General features: G+C 43.7%; 1 protein-coding gene across 4 annotated transcripts in view; it reads right to left on the minus strand.

Annotated features, from left to right (window-relative positions):
- MYO1D (myosin ID) overlaps positions 1-15,283 on the minus strand; it is a 195,922-nt gene that overhangs the window by 79,966 nt on the left and 100,673 nt on the right. For all 4 annotated transcript variants that reach the window (XM_072885932.1, XM_072885935.1, XM_072885933.1 and 1 more), the window contains exon 16: positions 12,987-13,194. In XM_072885932.1, coding sequence (XP_072742033.1) covers positions 12,987-13,194 — 208 coding nt within the window. The remainder of the gene's footprint in view (positions 1-12,986; positions 13,195-15,283) is intronic.

Genomic DNA, 15,283 nt, shown 5'->3' on the forward strand with positions numbered 1-15,283 from the left:
TTCTGAACGTTAGAAAGGATCTTAAGAAAAGAACGTGCATGGTAAATTTGTGTAAGCTGCTAAAGACTTTGTAGAGCTTCACTTCTGTCAGTTTTTCCCAAAAACGTTTTGAATTTTTAGATACAGAACAAGATCTTGATTTTGCTTCCTTGTGCTTGAAGTAGGCGCGCTCTTGAGGAAAGTCTCTTGCTGTGGTTATTTTTTACACCAGTCAGACATTTGTGGAACAAAGGCACTGCAACAGATTGCCCCAATGTTGTATCAGCTGCATCGCTGCAGAAATTGGCTTCACAGCAAGAAGCGTCACAATTGCTACAAACACTACCCTTCCAAATCCAATTATCCACCCGAGGCATGCCCCTTGGCTACACACAAGCAGTAAACTATTAATGAAAAGCATGTCCTCAAATCAAGTTGTCATAAGTGGATAACCTCACTCCTAGTGAGGACCTTCCCAATAGCCACAACGGCAGCTCCTCCCAAACGTAAGGAGAAAGCCAAAGACAGGAACAAACTTCTCCCAGGGAATGGGGGACAAATATTTTTTAAAGTAATTGTTTTTCTGGCTTGGTGTTTTTCTTTTCAATCACAAGGCTCATTTCTGCTTAAAGCAGTCCACCAGTAATGCTGACCTGCCAAGGCAAGCTGACTGCCCGACGGTCCAGCAGTCTCTTCCAGAAACATGGACCGTTCAAATCTACAAACAAGAGGAAGCTGTCAAAGCAACAAACCCCTTGTTCAGCAGCCACTTTGTGTACTCTGCACTGTGTAGCAGTGAGCAACGGGTCAGAACCATACACAAGACAAACGAGGATGCTGGAGCGTTTCCTACCAACACACACCTTTCTCAGACTGGAATACTGGAGAAGACTACCTCTCTCAAGGTACCTTTCCAATTCTTCCCCCCACCTCCAGTTCATAACTCAAGAACTTTAAGCACTGTAAAATGAAATAAAAAATCAAATTTCCAGAGCTAAGTTTATCATGGCATTTAACAGATTCTCATGTTGCAAAACCTACTTTTCTGTTATGCGCTGGAGGGAAATGGTAGAGCCATGGCCAAACACGGGAGACCAGCATACCAAAAACCGAACAGAAAGAAGATCTGTGCATCCAGGCTTCTCCTCCTTTCTTTCGGCCCTCTGTACCCAAGATACCGTCCTTTTCATATATAGTTCAGAAAGGATTCAACAGCTCACATGCATCACCTTTCTGAAACTTGACAACCAGTGAGAAGCTTTCAGCTTGAACTTAAATCAAAGCTACACACCAGCAAGCTGGTAGTTTTGGCACTTGCATTTAGCAATTCTTGTAAGGACAGGGTAAACAAGCCTGAGAAGAGCAGTGCCCCGTATCATTCCTCTTACAGGCAAGAATAAAATGATTCTCCCTTTGCCACCTTTCTGTGGCTTTCACTTCTGGTGAACCTGGCTTCCCATGGAAATGAGACTAAAGATAACCCTATCCCCATCCGACCTCTTGAGACTGCCCTGATATCTTCTGAATCTCTAGCCAGCTTCAACCAAATCTGACAGAGGAACAGAAGACTCAAAGAGGCAAATCCATACATCTTTCAGGAAAAATCAACAGCAGGGTAGAGAGCGCCTCAAATTAGAGTGACATTGCTGGAAATGCTTCAGAGTGAGCTCAAGAGCCATCTGTCTTCTTTGATCTCCAAATCCCAACCAGCGCACATGAAGCTCCCAGCCAGGCACAGCCACATAAGACTGCATGCCAAGCCAAACAGGTAGAGGATACCAGAAGGATCCGGCAGTATTTCAGGGCGGTGAGAAGGTGGAGATGTGTGGAGGACACAAGGGAAGGAGCGGAGAATATGACGAGGAAGACTGGAGAGTACTGGCAGTGAAGCGGTCACAAGAAGAAAACTGATTGTCATCATTGTGGGGTGTCAGCAGCGTAGGACAAACCCATAGGAAGCCAGGCTCGCAGAAAAGCTTGTTTGATGACAATTTTCAAAGTGACACACTGAAGAGCAGACTCCAAAGCAATCGATTTTGTCATCAATTAGTGCAGTACCTAGCGACCAAGCAGGAGCAAGAGACATTGTGTGGGACACGCTACGGAACAGATTGTCCTCTACAAGGAGAGTTGCCCAAGGAGACAAGGCAGGGCAGGGCATAGGAAGGGGAATAACCAGCAGCATGTGTTGGCTCCACAACGTGTGTACACAGGGAAGGGAACCATGAGCAAATTAAGGACTCAAGAGCAGAGACTTATAAGCAAGGTTACGGTGAAAATGGAAAGAAAAGGTGTTTCTAGGCTTTTTGTTTTTTTAAATTAAAACTATTCCCCCTTATCCAGTCCTCACCCGCAGCCTCTCCACATCTCTTTCAATACCTCTGCTTCTCCTTTATGCTTTGCCCTCCTAAAGGTCAGGTGAAGAAAAAATAAGAGAGCAAGTGAAATTCTGACTGAAGGGCTAGAAGGATGGATAGAAAGGAAAAGGTTGGAAAACAAAGTCTGAACAACGCAAGAAATTAAGTCAAAACTCCTGCACATTAGAAAGCGTACATATTTCTGTGGTTGCTTCCAGTGAAGAGTTCCTCGCTGTTTCCTTTACCACAGTCCCTTTTACTCCTTCAGCTGCGGCCAGCGAGGTGGAAGTGACCACTGGGACCATGAAAAGCTCCAGACCAAGAGAGAGCCTCCTGCACAGCTCTGGGTGCTGGGTGATCCCATCGGTGGTTTCCCTCCTCCCTGCTTTGGCAGCTTCTGAAACTGGGACTTGCACAAAAAGAAACAGAGCATTCATCCAAATCAAGAGTCATACCTTATCTTATGGGAAGTACTGAAATCTTTTCTGAAGTATGTTTAATTCACTTGGTTTTTGATTAAAATTTAATAAATTAAAATTCAAATGAATGGAAAAGGAGATCTGGACATGCCGTTAGAATCAGCTTAAAAACCTCAGTGAGCTTCTAGCAAAGTTTCTAAGATTAAAGAAACCTAACACAGTTCAAGTCCATCACCTTAGCAGAACATAAATCCTATACACCAATCTACGCATTATAGGCTCATTTGCAGACTGCAGTCTGCTTCCAAGCTCAGAATTTCCCATTAAAAAAAGGGAAAAAAATAAAAGGAAGAAAGAAAGGAAAACAATCAAATGGGCCTTGCAGCGCACAGGGAAAACCAGCAGACCAGACAGGGTGGGCCCAGAACGCCGAGGTCGCCTCGCCTGTAGTTCTTCCATGGAAAAAGGGATAATCCAGATTTGACCTAGATGCTGCAATTGCTGCAAATGTAGAAGAAAACCCACACAGCATGCAATCCAAACATATGAGCAAGCAAACGAATGCCCAGAATTCAGCAAACAAACCGAGCTTGTCTAAATTAAACACCAGTGTTGTATTTTTGAGCAGTTCTGCAACTAACTAAACCTTGGAGAACTATTTCATGCTTGCTCTAACACAGCACACCTCCTCCCACTAGGCCTCCTTCACGCTGGCCTGAACTGTTTCGTGATCAATATTTCATGCTGCTCTAGCACAAGCTGCCCTCCAGGCATCCAAACTGAAAAGAATAAAACAAAACCTAGCTAGAAATTCACACAGGCATGAACCTTCCTGCACAGCTTTAAAGGATCTCAAACAGGAAAGGTTATTAAATATTTAAGTCAATAGTGCAGCGCAGAAGCGGCATGCAGTTCTGCCACAGGGTCCTCTGAGGCACTGCAGTTTGAATAAATGCTCGAACCTGAAGCAAGCTTTAATTATACTATTCCTGATTGCTTTTGAAAGGGGTCATCTCCTTGCAGAGCACAGATATGATGGAGTGGCCAATATTCACACGCAGCACCCACCGGGTACTTGCACACACCACAATTTGTGATCTGCGTTTTCCCAATTCAAGTTAATTCAGATCCCATAGAAGGTTTGAGGCAAATGGTTTTAAATCAAAGCCTCCCCATTCTAATAGATCACATTACAGAGCATATAAACAGTGAGTGGGAAGAGCTGCTTAATTTACTAAATGCTATTTTCTCTTTTCACATGAGTCAGCTGAACAATGTTCATTCTATCGCTCTGCTTAATAGAAACAATATTCCACGAGCTAGGAAAGAGAGAAGGGTCCCACTCAGAGATTAATTAGATTGTACTAACAAGACCGTGTCCAAGAATAAACATAAACATTATCAAAGGAACAGTGGTTATAAGCAAGTGGCACACATGACTCACGCACGTACACATGACGCGCTGGATGCAGAGCCCTAACAGAGCTGGTCTGGGTTTCTCCTGCAGCTCATTCTGCTGCTCAGCAACGGCTGCAGCAAATGTCACGCTGCTGCACCCATCTTCCTTGGAGGCCAAGCCCGAGCTGCTGCTGCTGCTGCAGTTCAGCCTGACAGCCTCAGGAAAGCTCTTTGCCATCCTGCTCGTAAGGAGCTGCTAGGTCCGTTTGGTGCCCTTAGCAGTGCCCTGTTGGCAGTGCCCCACTGTCCCGACAAAGGGCATCCTACCACTCCATCCTGGCTGCACTCTAGAGAATTTCCTGCCTCTGGCAGTGACCAGGGAAGGAAGATGTTGGGAGAAAGGAGATAAGTTTGTACGAACAGATGAAGAGAACTGCCAAAGCTCCTGTATTAAGGAAGCAGAGAAGTTTGCGATCACCAGAACAAGGTTGCTGCCATTAGAAGAAGGCAGGAACCTTCTCTCATCCCATGAAAATTCAAGGTAGAGTTTTTCATCCTGAAGGTATCAAAATACAGGTCATTTCATGATCTTCAATGTTTTATTGCTGGTAAAGACTGCAAGGACAACCGAAAGCACAGAACAACCTCCAAACATGGAGGAGTTAAATAAGCTAGGACGCTTCTCTGGGGGAAGAGAGGACTGAGAGGGGATACGACAGACGTCCACAGAGTCCTGAGAAAGTCCTGCCTTGTCGGTACAGGAACGAGTGGGTATCAAGTGAAGCTGGCAGATGCAACGACCCAAACAAAGCAAGATCTCTCCATGCAGTGGTTAGCTGAGCTTGCCAAAGGCGGCTACAAAACATAAAAGCTGGTGGCACATGTGTGAGGACAAGTTCAGGGAAAAAGAAATCCAGCAGGTGTTATTGAATACAAAAAACCATGCCCAGCTTAGGTCATCCCAAGTCCAAATGTCTGAAGGGACTGGGAAGGTATTAAGGAGAGGCATGATGCACACTTGCCCTGCTGCTGTCCTCCCCAGGCATCTCTTGGAGACATGACTGCGGTCCCCACGGACCTTCAGTCTGACGCGGCACAGCAGCTGCTGCAGTTTAAAACCTACATCTATTTAGTGAAGTGGCTGAGGATTAAGCTCCACCTAAATTTCTGAAGTTGTGACAGCAATGTTCTGCCTTTCTGGAACAAAGAGCAGATAGAGGGTAAAGAGAGCCATGCAAAGACCTAGAAAATGTTACTTACCTTTGTCTAAAGGACGCAAATGCCAATAAAACATGCATTTCTGCTAGAGAGGACAGTTTTAATCATGGTGGGGAAAAAAAAAAATCCAGAAATCTTTCAGCAAACACAGATCAATCACTATACGCTTAGTTTTGCCCCAAAGCAGCATAACCAGTGTGAGTAGCTCGCTACCCAGCCCCACGAAAGAGTGGAAAACCCCCTCAAAGGGACTGTGATTTATACTGCAGTGCCCTGTTGGGAAAGAAGATATGCACAGAAATTGTCTGTGCAGCTCTACCTTATTATAGGCACAGTTCACGTGATCCCGGTATTTTTACTATCATGTTAAATTAAGATCTTTTCCAAGTTAAGGCTGCTGAATGCTGTTTGTGCTTGCTTTACTTCACACCACACTGGCAGTATTTTTACAGTTCAAACAAGGCTTAAAGACATCTTGAGGTGCTGCAGATCAGTACCTTTTCAAAAAGTAAATGCTCAGGCACAACAAAAAATAATTGCCTTCCATGAAAACAACAAGGAAGCATCAGTAGCAACGGTTGCAGAATCTGGTCTTCCCAATTTGTCTGTGATACACATGAATGAGCATGAAAAAAGACGCCAAAACCGTGAAAGGACAGAGTTAGAACCTGAAATACTCAATTTACACGATCAGAACTACAAAAAGTTTGCGTAACAAACAAGGGACTGCAGAGACGTGTGCTGAAAGCAGCCCATTCAAGAGGGGAAAAAAAGCCACATTTGAGACTGGGATTTCCAGAGGGACAGGGGGACGCAGCATTCCTCAATTCCTCTGATCCATCAGGGAAATCAATTTAGGTTCTTTTTAAAGTCCTTCTGACGTGTTCTGCAAACGGAAATCAAGTAAAGCAAAACCTGAACAAGCAGGATGGAGCGAGCAGCGGGCAGCACTAACACCTCACTGCAGGCTCTGCAGCTGGCTTTGCAGCCGTCCTGTATGAGAATTTACAAGCAGCGCTGCAAAAAGCAGAAGACCAAGATGAAGGGTGTACAGAATTGGGCAGTTACCTGCTCTGCCGCAGCTGCTGGGCGCTTTGCTTCTGACTGGGCTTACTGAAGTCATTTGTGCACTCACCAAAGCACAAACATATTCTCCGTGATGCTGGCAACAGGCTTGGGGAAGAGTTTGGGGGTTGTTAGTGTTTTTCCCCGCGTGCATGGGAGTTAACAAACCAAGTTTTAAGGTGACTCTAACGGCCATGAAGCTCAAGGTCTCAAAGCTGGGACACAAGAGTCCTGGAACAGGCAGTTGCCCTGCTATCCATATATTGCTGGATCATATTTTTAAATAGTGATGCACATACACAGTATCCTCTCTCCTCCTCCCTTGCTCAAGAATAAATGGGTATTTACATTTATTTAGATTAGAGCATGTTTTCACAGCATTTCCTGGAGGAAGAAAGATAATAAGCACATAACCAGGTGCCCCACTGTGCCTGCTACTGAAAGGGTAGGATCCAGTTCTCCCCTTTTTGCTCTCCCCCCCAGGCATGTCCCTGACTCTCCTTTTTACCAGCATGAATGTTCATCTGAAGGAAGGCGAGCTGGTTGTGGAGCTAAACTGGCAGAAAATAGCCTCTTCTCTTTTTTTTTGTTGTTTTGGCAGGAGGTGGGGGTTTTTTTGTTGTTTTGGTATTTTTGGGGGGGATGGTGGTGGGTTTTTTTGAGTTTTGAGATGCCTCAATACATTCACTGGAAGCAGACAAGTGATGTTACCAGCACAAGGGAGGCAAGCAGCGTGGCAGAAGCAGTCGGATCAGTCCGCTGAGAGATCAGCTTGGCCGTACTGGCAAGTGGCACTGTCACCATAGCAGATACATTCAATTCTTCATTTTACTTGGTCCCTCACAGCACCCATGTGCTGCTCCTTTGGAAGGAGCTACAGCATCTCCTTTCGCAGCTTCTCCCTGCCAAAGCCTCTCAAGATCAAAACCTCAGTTCACAGTACAAATCCACATGTAATTATATACCTATTTCCACTTATATTCAAAACTTCACACATTCCCTCAAGATGGTAAATGCCTTGAGTCTGGATGGCAAACGCCGTTGCATCACCTTTTATTTGGGTCGCTGAACAGAAGCCCTCATCAGATTACTACTGCCCATCCATAATCTGACATGAAAACGCCGCCTTTGTCAGCGTGAAAGCTTCCCTTTGTGGTTAATGCTTCCCAGCACACCGTGCTTCAAGGACCCATGGGGATGGAGAAGAAAGGGAAGGTGAAACATTAAATTATGACAAGTCAGCCATGGTTCTCCTTTTCTGCTCTTCCCCGCCGGGTTTCGGGAAACGTTGCCATGGTGATTGCAGCTGTGGGGCTGCGAGCGACAGCTCTCCGAGAGCAGCCTCTGCAAGCCCCCGCGCCCACGGCGAACGGCACGCCGCCGGAGGACGGGCATGGAGGGGTCGCTCGGCCGTGCCACGAGGACGCGTTAGGATACCCACGGCATGCACCGGGGCCAGCGCTGCCGCCTTCCAGCTGCGCTGACCTCCTGGGCTTACAGGGCTTCTGTGCACAAGGATTTTTGTCCGAGGAGGTGCTGGGCTGCAATGCAAGGACAATTCTTGCTTCCTCTGCATTAGGCAGTGAAGATTTAGTGAAGCGATTACCATATGCAGCTGCACTGGTCTGATAAAATTACACTGAAATAGTGCACTAAATTATATTGACAAGATACATCATCTTTGCATACCGCACGTGCTGGCTGGCTGGGCTTTTTTTCTTGAACAAAGCACTATTCTGCAAAGCTAATGAATATGTGGGAATGTTTCCAAGGGCAGAAAAAGCAACGGGGTTTTATGGCAGCTTTTTTAAATTTTATTTTTATTATTAACATTAGAGCTGCTCCGTTTGCATTCATTATGACAATCATATAGATGGCAAGACCACAGGTATAGTAAATAAACTTAAATGCACCACATAAAAAGCAGTGACATTCTCAGCTGGTGCTTCTAAAATGACCATTTGGGTTGACTCCGACAGCGATGTCTCCGCTGCCGTATGGGTTTTCTAATACCGGACAGCTCTCACTTGCTAAATTCTCCTGGAGCCAGCAAATTGCCATGGTTAAATCACATCACATCTGCTTACTGACTTGGTCTGGTCTGAAGTAAAATCACAGCCTGGAATCCCACTAACATTTTACCACAGAAGAAAAAGGAGGTTGAAGATAAAGCTAAAGGAGAAGACAGCCAGGAGACGTGGAACAAAAGAAAGCAAAATTACCTACTTAAACTGGAAGACAGTTTTAGTTCAATTTAACCAAACCCATAAGAAGCAAGTTCTTATCGTCATTAAACAAAGGAACCAGCATTATTTTAAGGGTTAAGGGTTACTCACACAATGAAGCTCTTAAGATAATTACTGAATCTCTTTTTGAAAGTCTTGTGATTCATGAGAGCAATAAACCATGTAATATATATCATTAGAAATGAAGACGTACATTTAAAACTACCAAGAAACAGAACTGCTAAATGCAGATTCTTGTTTCATTTAAAATCATTCCCGTGCAAAGAAAGATGTTATTGGACCCCAGCCTGTGATCGGCTGCTTTTAAGGCTATGCCTTACATTTTCCCTCAGTTTTTAATCACACAAGTGTCTATTGTCACAACAACACATTTTATCTCCAGTTGTCTTTTCCTTTTCCTAAATTAAAATTTGAGGAACTCCAATGCAACAGAAGGCTCAATTATTTAAAAAAAATCCAGTTAATCTCTCTCGTTCCTTTTAGATGTAATCTTGTGACTCTCAGAAGTCTCACAGTTTGCCTTCCTCAGCCTTTGATGCTTACAGGCAAAACTAAAGTAAGGGAAAAGAGTTAAATTTGCATGCGAGTTTTTAATGAACAATTGAAAGCAAGCTGAGAACAGAAATTAAGATACAAGCAAAATTGCCGTGATGTTTTCAGAGCATAGAGAAGGCCTCTTCAGATCCTTACTCTGATTTCATTTTTTATTGTGTTGATTGTTCCTTTTTCAGCACTGCCCGTCTCCAACTGCCCCATCTACCGGCAGCAGAACACGGCTGCTGCGTGAACACAGGAGTGATCTGATACAGCGCAGAGAATGAGATCTAACAGTAAAACAAGAGAAATACAGAAAATGGAAGAAAAATTCAAGCATTTTCCAGATCGATTTAACACTGTACAAGGTATCTAACTGCATACCTACAGGCATCAACCCAACACCTGCCCTTTTGTTGACGAGCTGTTTAGTAAGCATTCAGATTCATTAGCGTTTCTTGTCTTTAGTTGCAAGTTCCGGGACTCTAAAGAGCTCCTCTCCATCACTTTGCAAGCATTTTAGAGCCTAGTGGGAGAACATCCAGTAAGGATAAACAGAGATACAGGTGAACCACAGCAGGGTTAAGCTACAGAAAAGGAGTTCTGGACATTCAGTTTTCTTCAAAGTCTTCAGTACCTTGAGCACTTGAGAAGGAGCTTGTCTTTTCCCCACCAATCTTTTATTAGGTAAATTAGAATCTCACTAGAGATTTCTGAGAGAGAAATAACAAAAACATGACTCCACCTGTGCTATTTCAATACTTTGTGCAGAAGAGAAAGACATCCCCATGTAGACTTATATTAGTCCCTCTCCGCTCCAGGGAGAGGAGAAAATAGGGGAGGAAGGTTTGTGAAGCCACAGGGCAACGTGCACTGGGAATTTCACTTTTGTCACTTTTGCTGATCGTCGCAATAAGAGAAGCCCCAAAAGCACTATAGTTATTCTATATATAATCTAGAATGCCTGATGCCACACAAAACCATGATAGCAAAATCCCTCACAGAGCCAGAGTTGATCCATTATTCCTAACCAGGTACCTACTTTCTAGAGGCAAAAAATCTTTAGTCCTGCTCTCCTCCAAGGTTGTTGAGCCCAGTCCAGATCACAGCCCAGACTATATAATTCTGAAGTTTCCATCTAAAGGAAACTCACAAAATCTGACACGTTGCTGTCAAAATTGTGCCTCACACTGTTCAGTGGATTTTATCTGAAGGAGGAGCTTCAGTGCTTACCTTACAGTGAGACATCATCTGTTTCAACAGTACAGACAGGCTGGGTCTTTTAAATTATTCTTCAGGAACTGCACCTTTCAATTTCAAAAAAGGTCACCTCTCAACTCCTCAGATGTTTAATATGAAAACTGGGGTCACCTGAGAGCAAGGTGTCCCCCCTGCAGCTTTATTCAACAAGGAACTCATTAGCTTGCCTCATACCACTATGGGAAGAAAGAGACTCCAGATTAATGGCATGACCCAGTGAACTCGCTGAATGGTCCAAATAAGACCAACATGCTTGGAAAAGTGGCTGCAGACAGGGGAACTCCTCCCAAGAAAGCAGAGCGAGCACAGAGGAAGTGCAACTAATAATCCAGAAAAACGTTAACAGAGGTGTATGAGAGGGGCCCCACCGATCAGCCCCGTTTCACTCCAAAAGGACAGCCAGAATAAGCTTTCGGAAAAGTATGCTGCCATTTCCAGGGAAGAGACCTGGAAGAAGACGACGAGTAGTCCAAGAAAGCTGCTGTGAAGCTCATCAGCAGGGCAAGCACAACACTGCTAAAAAAGGGAAAGAAAACGCTGAACCACAAAGCTCAAAACCAGGCAGGTCCAGCATCCTTTAACCAGCCTGAGCTTTGCATTTCCAGAAAAACTAATCATGTACGTATAGACAAAACTTACAAAATTCCTTACTAAAGATAAACCATGCAATCTGGCACAATAAATACCCACAGAGATGCAACCCTGCACTTGACGCTTTCTCCTTTCCATACTGGTCAAATTGTTTTGCTTTCCAGAAAGGGAATTGGATCAAACACATTGTAAACACAAGAAATGTGAGTGTTCTGCAAAACTATTAAAGCTTGCAGTGGATAACTTTTCCTTCAGGGTCTTACTCTTCACCAAAAGTGATTCAGTCCATCAGGTTTTAGAAAGTTTGTGCAAACTTCTGTTAACGGCATAGCTTTAGAGCAGGCTTTTTCTCTGTGAAGCTTTGATACCCATCTGTCAGCAGTTTCTATTTCTGATGGGCAAAAAAGGTTTCAGAAGTTCTGTTGTTTCCTGAGTTCCAAGAATGACAAAGGAAAAACGAGTTTTAAGAAATACATTTCTAAAAATCTTGAACTAGTCAACAATCCCCGTCAGTTAGGACAACGTCAGTTCCACCATTTCTGCAGCTGTGAAAGTCAGTTGTTGTTGCTCTTTTGCGAGACAGATCACACTCATATAGAACACAGTTTTCAGCAAGTACTAAAACCAGCTCTTGTATTTTTTCTGCTCTGGTGTATGTTGCTTTTGAGGTTATGAAACCAGCTTCTACTGTGCTGTTGTGGCCCCAAAAAGCACCTAAATGATTCAGGAGCTAGCCAAGTCACAACAAAGTGGCTCACAAGAGTACCTTCATAAGCAAAGTCTGAGAATGTGTTTGCCCTGAAGTCACAGAACATAAAATTATTTATCCTAAGGGTAAAACCAGAAGGATCTCGAGCTCAAATCCCACGTTCAGAGAGGAAAGACAAGCGCACAGGTCCTGTTGCGCAGTGCTTTAGGTGTCTTACCCTTTGTAATGCTAAGGACCTTCTATTTTCTGTTCTGGAGACTGCCTTTCCCTGTTACCCTTTCACCCAAGCTGCTGGGGCAGTGTTTTCCAGAGCCTCTGCAGCAGTGTTTGCCCTCGTTCCTGTGCTGTAACTCTCCTAGGCTTGCACCTGCAAACCTCAATATTGCACATTATAGCAGGTTCTTATGGGAAGTGATTGCTACTAGTGTGCAAATCACCCCTTCTTTCTCTACCCCTCGGCTGTATTTTTTGGTTTACATTAGGGGGTGCAGTAATATGGACACTCAAAGCTTAATAAACCAATATGCACGAGCATCTGCCCCCATCCTTGTATGCTCCAGTCAGCACTAACAGTATCATAAGAAAAAACAATGGGGATTTTGCTCAGGTCCTGCTAAAAACTCAAGAATTGTTAATGGAATAGTATGATGAGGGAGATCATGTGCTGCGCCAGAAAGGATGCTCTGGGAGGATGCTCATTTGGGGATCCTGTCCCTTCTCTTCCTAGCTGGCCACTGGGGAGAGTCTTCCCTGTCCCTTTTCTCACTCTGTCTTCCTCTCTCACTCCTTTCCCTGCACCCCCAAGAGTTTTACCATTAGAGTTGATGTATGCCATCAGCTACGGCTCCACTAATAAACTTACGCATGTAAGCCTGCCTCGGCATCCATTGTGCATCACTCATACATTCATCCATAAAAGTTCCTCTAAGTTTCTAGGTAGCCTACTTTCACTGACCAAAGAGCAACTTTTTTAAACAGGATCCAATAATTTTATAGGTCCTACAGCTCATGGTACATCACACCACATCAAGACTTCAATGCAGCTACAGAGAGCACTACTCAAAGAGCTTTAAAAAAATTAAGCAGTAATCAAACTGCAGTATTCTAGAATTTGTCCAGACTTGTCACTTTTGCAAGTGAGCCCGAAGAGGCAGCAAAGGTGTTTTAAGGAACTTGAACTGAGTTTTTAATGCAGTAAACGAAGGTTTACCTTCTGTAGGAAGAGGACAATCCTCACAAGCATCTTGGCATGCAGCTCCTCCAAGGTGAACAGAGTTCGAGGCGTGCGGATGAAAATCTTGGTCTTGCCGTAAGCAACATCGTGCTGAAATCCATGACACTCTATGAGCTTCTTCACAGCATCTTTGTCTGAAGGGAGGTCATGGTTTGGCCAAGTGAATTCCGAGATCATCTTGTACCTGGAATTACAAGGTACAAGTTACAAAGGTAAACTTGTCATCTAGGTTCCCAAGAAGGCCAATCTTCAACACGTTTTAGAAATAATCATGATCTAAATTCTAATAAAACTGATTATAGATAGAAGAGCCTCAAGATAGCCTGTGTAGGAATCATGATCCTCAAAATCCAAGGAAAATGGATATGAGAGAGGCATGATTATGTGAGATGCTGAAAAAAAATATTGTGAGAAGCTCACTTCATCAACACCGAACTGATGCAACACAACAAACCTCACCATTTTTTTCCTGTAGATATGGCAGTTCCATTATTCGCACTTTCAGCGTTCAATTTTACATTTTTTTGCAAGGAAGAAAAGCTTTGGTTTGCTCCCATTCTGCCTAAGAAGCCAACTGTAATCAATTGTTTAGTCAGAAAACCTAGATTTAAAAATCCTGCAAATAATGTTCTTGTTCATAATTTTGGTAGCCATTTCTAACAAATTTTATTATTTACTGAAGTAGCAGATAGTTGACTGCCACAGTTTGTGCAAACACCATTACTGCCTGTAATCAATCATTCAATCTGCCTGTTGTTCAATCAATCAATCATTCAATCTGCCTGTTGTTCAATCAATCAATCATTCAGTACTGCCTGTTGTTCAATCATTCCCTCCCATCCTTACCCTCCAAGCTCCTTTTTACACTGAGAGAGAGAATGCAGATTGGAACTAAGACAACTACAAATCAAACACGAAAATAACTGCATCAGACTCTGCTCTCTGTAAGATTTGCCATCCTTGCAAAGCTCTGATTAGGTGAATAGACGTTTGCAAAAAGCAACAATGAATTTTCTGCATAAGATTTATGGACATAATCAAAAATGTAATAGACATTTTCACTGTAATAGTACCCGCATTCATGTTCTAAATAAAACAAGCATGCAGCAATCCTAACCACTTCTCTATTTAAAAGCCCACGATTCAAGTCAAGCATCAATCTCAATGTTTTAGACATTCAGAATTTTCAGCTACTATTAAATGGATGCAGCAATAAGCCTTTTTACTGGGGAGTGGGTGCACTGCAGGAGCTACTAAACAGACTAAAATAAGCCTGAATGGAAATACATCACACTGTTGCTTTCATTCATCACATTAGCCTTTCTGAATACGCTCTTGAAGAGGGGAAAAAATGGAGGTGTGCAGAGTGCCTAAGCAGGGAACACCATCAGCATGAGGGTTACAGCACGCAGACTAGGGATCTTACTGCTAAATAAAGCAGGTATATAACAAAAACCCTCTTCAGACTCACAAAAGAAGATTTTGCATTTATACTTGGCTGGCAAAAGCAGTCCTTCTCTCAAATACACATACACACAGGACATAAATATTTTACATTGGTTTCTCTTTCCTATTCTCATCAGGAAAATGTTCCTGCAATAATTAATTCACTGGGAAAATCTTCCACCTTGAGACATTTACATTAGGAAAAAAAAAAAGACAACCAGAGTGGCAGTGCAAACCCACGCATTATTAAACAGGCCTGCTCCGCCGATGGGGCCAGAAAAAAAAGGGATAGATGTCAGAGAACTGAAAACCTGCCTCAAAGAAATGTTAAATTCTCTTCCTCCTTTACATCAAAAACAGGGCTATGGTATTTAAAGACACCCCGAGGCAAACGGACCACCTCCCTCCCAGCCCACAGGTGGTGGGACCAGCGGTGGAATATCGTGGCATCCTTTTGTTCCTCCCATGGCACGCGCAGTGCAATGCCACGAACTCCTTCCCCGCAGCAGAGAGCACGACCTGGATGCCACAACAAGTCAAAATCCCAACCTCACTGCTAATTATAGTGAGGCAGAACCCAAAATAAATCTGCTCACTGACACCGCAACCCTTCCCCTCTCCTGCCTGGAGGTCTTGACAGCTTTCAAGGTCACCTATACATTAAACATTCATTTCTACACCACCTTTGTTTCTCCTTCTTCTTCTCCATACTTAGCAGTAGAAACACCCGGCACACACGAGGTTGCTACTAGAGCTTACAATTCTCAGTACAGCTCTCCTAAGAACCAAGACTTTTGCGTGCCACTGAATTATGAAGCTTTAGTGCA

The sequence above is a fragment of the Ciconia boyciana genome, chromosome 22 (genome assembly GCF_034638445.1).
Source record: "Ciconia boyciana chromosome 22, ASM3463844v1, whole genome shotgun sequence".
Classification (NCBI taxonomy): Eukaryota; Metazoa; Chordata; class Aves; order Ciconiiformes; family Ciconiidae; genus Ciconia; species Ciconia boyciana.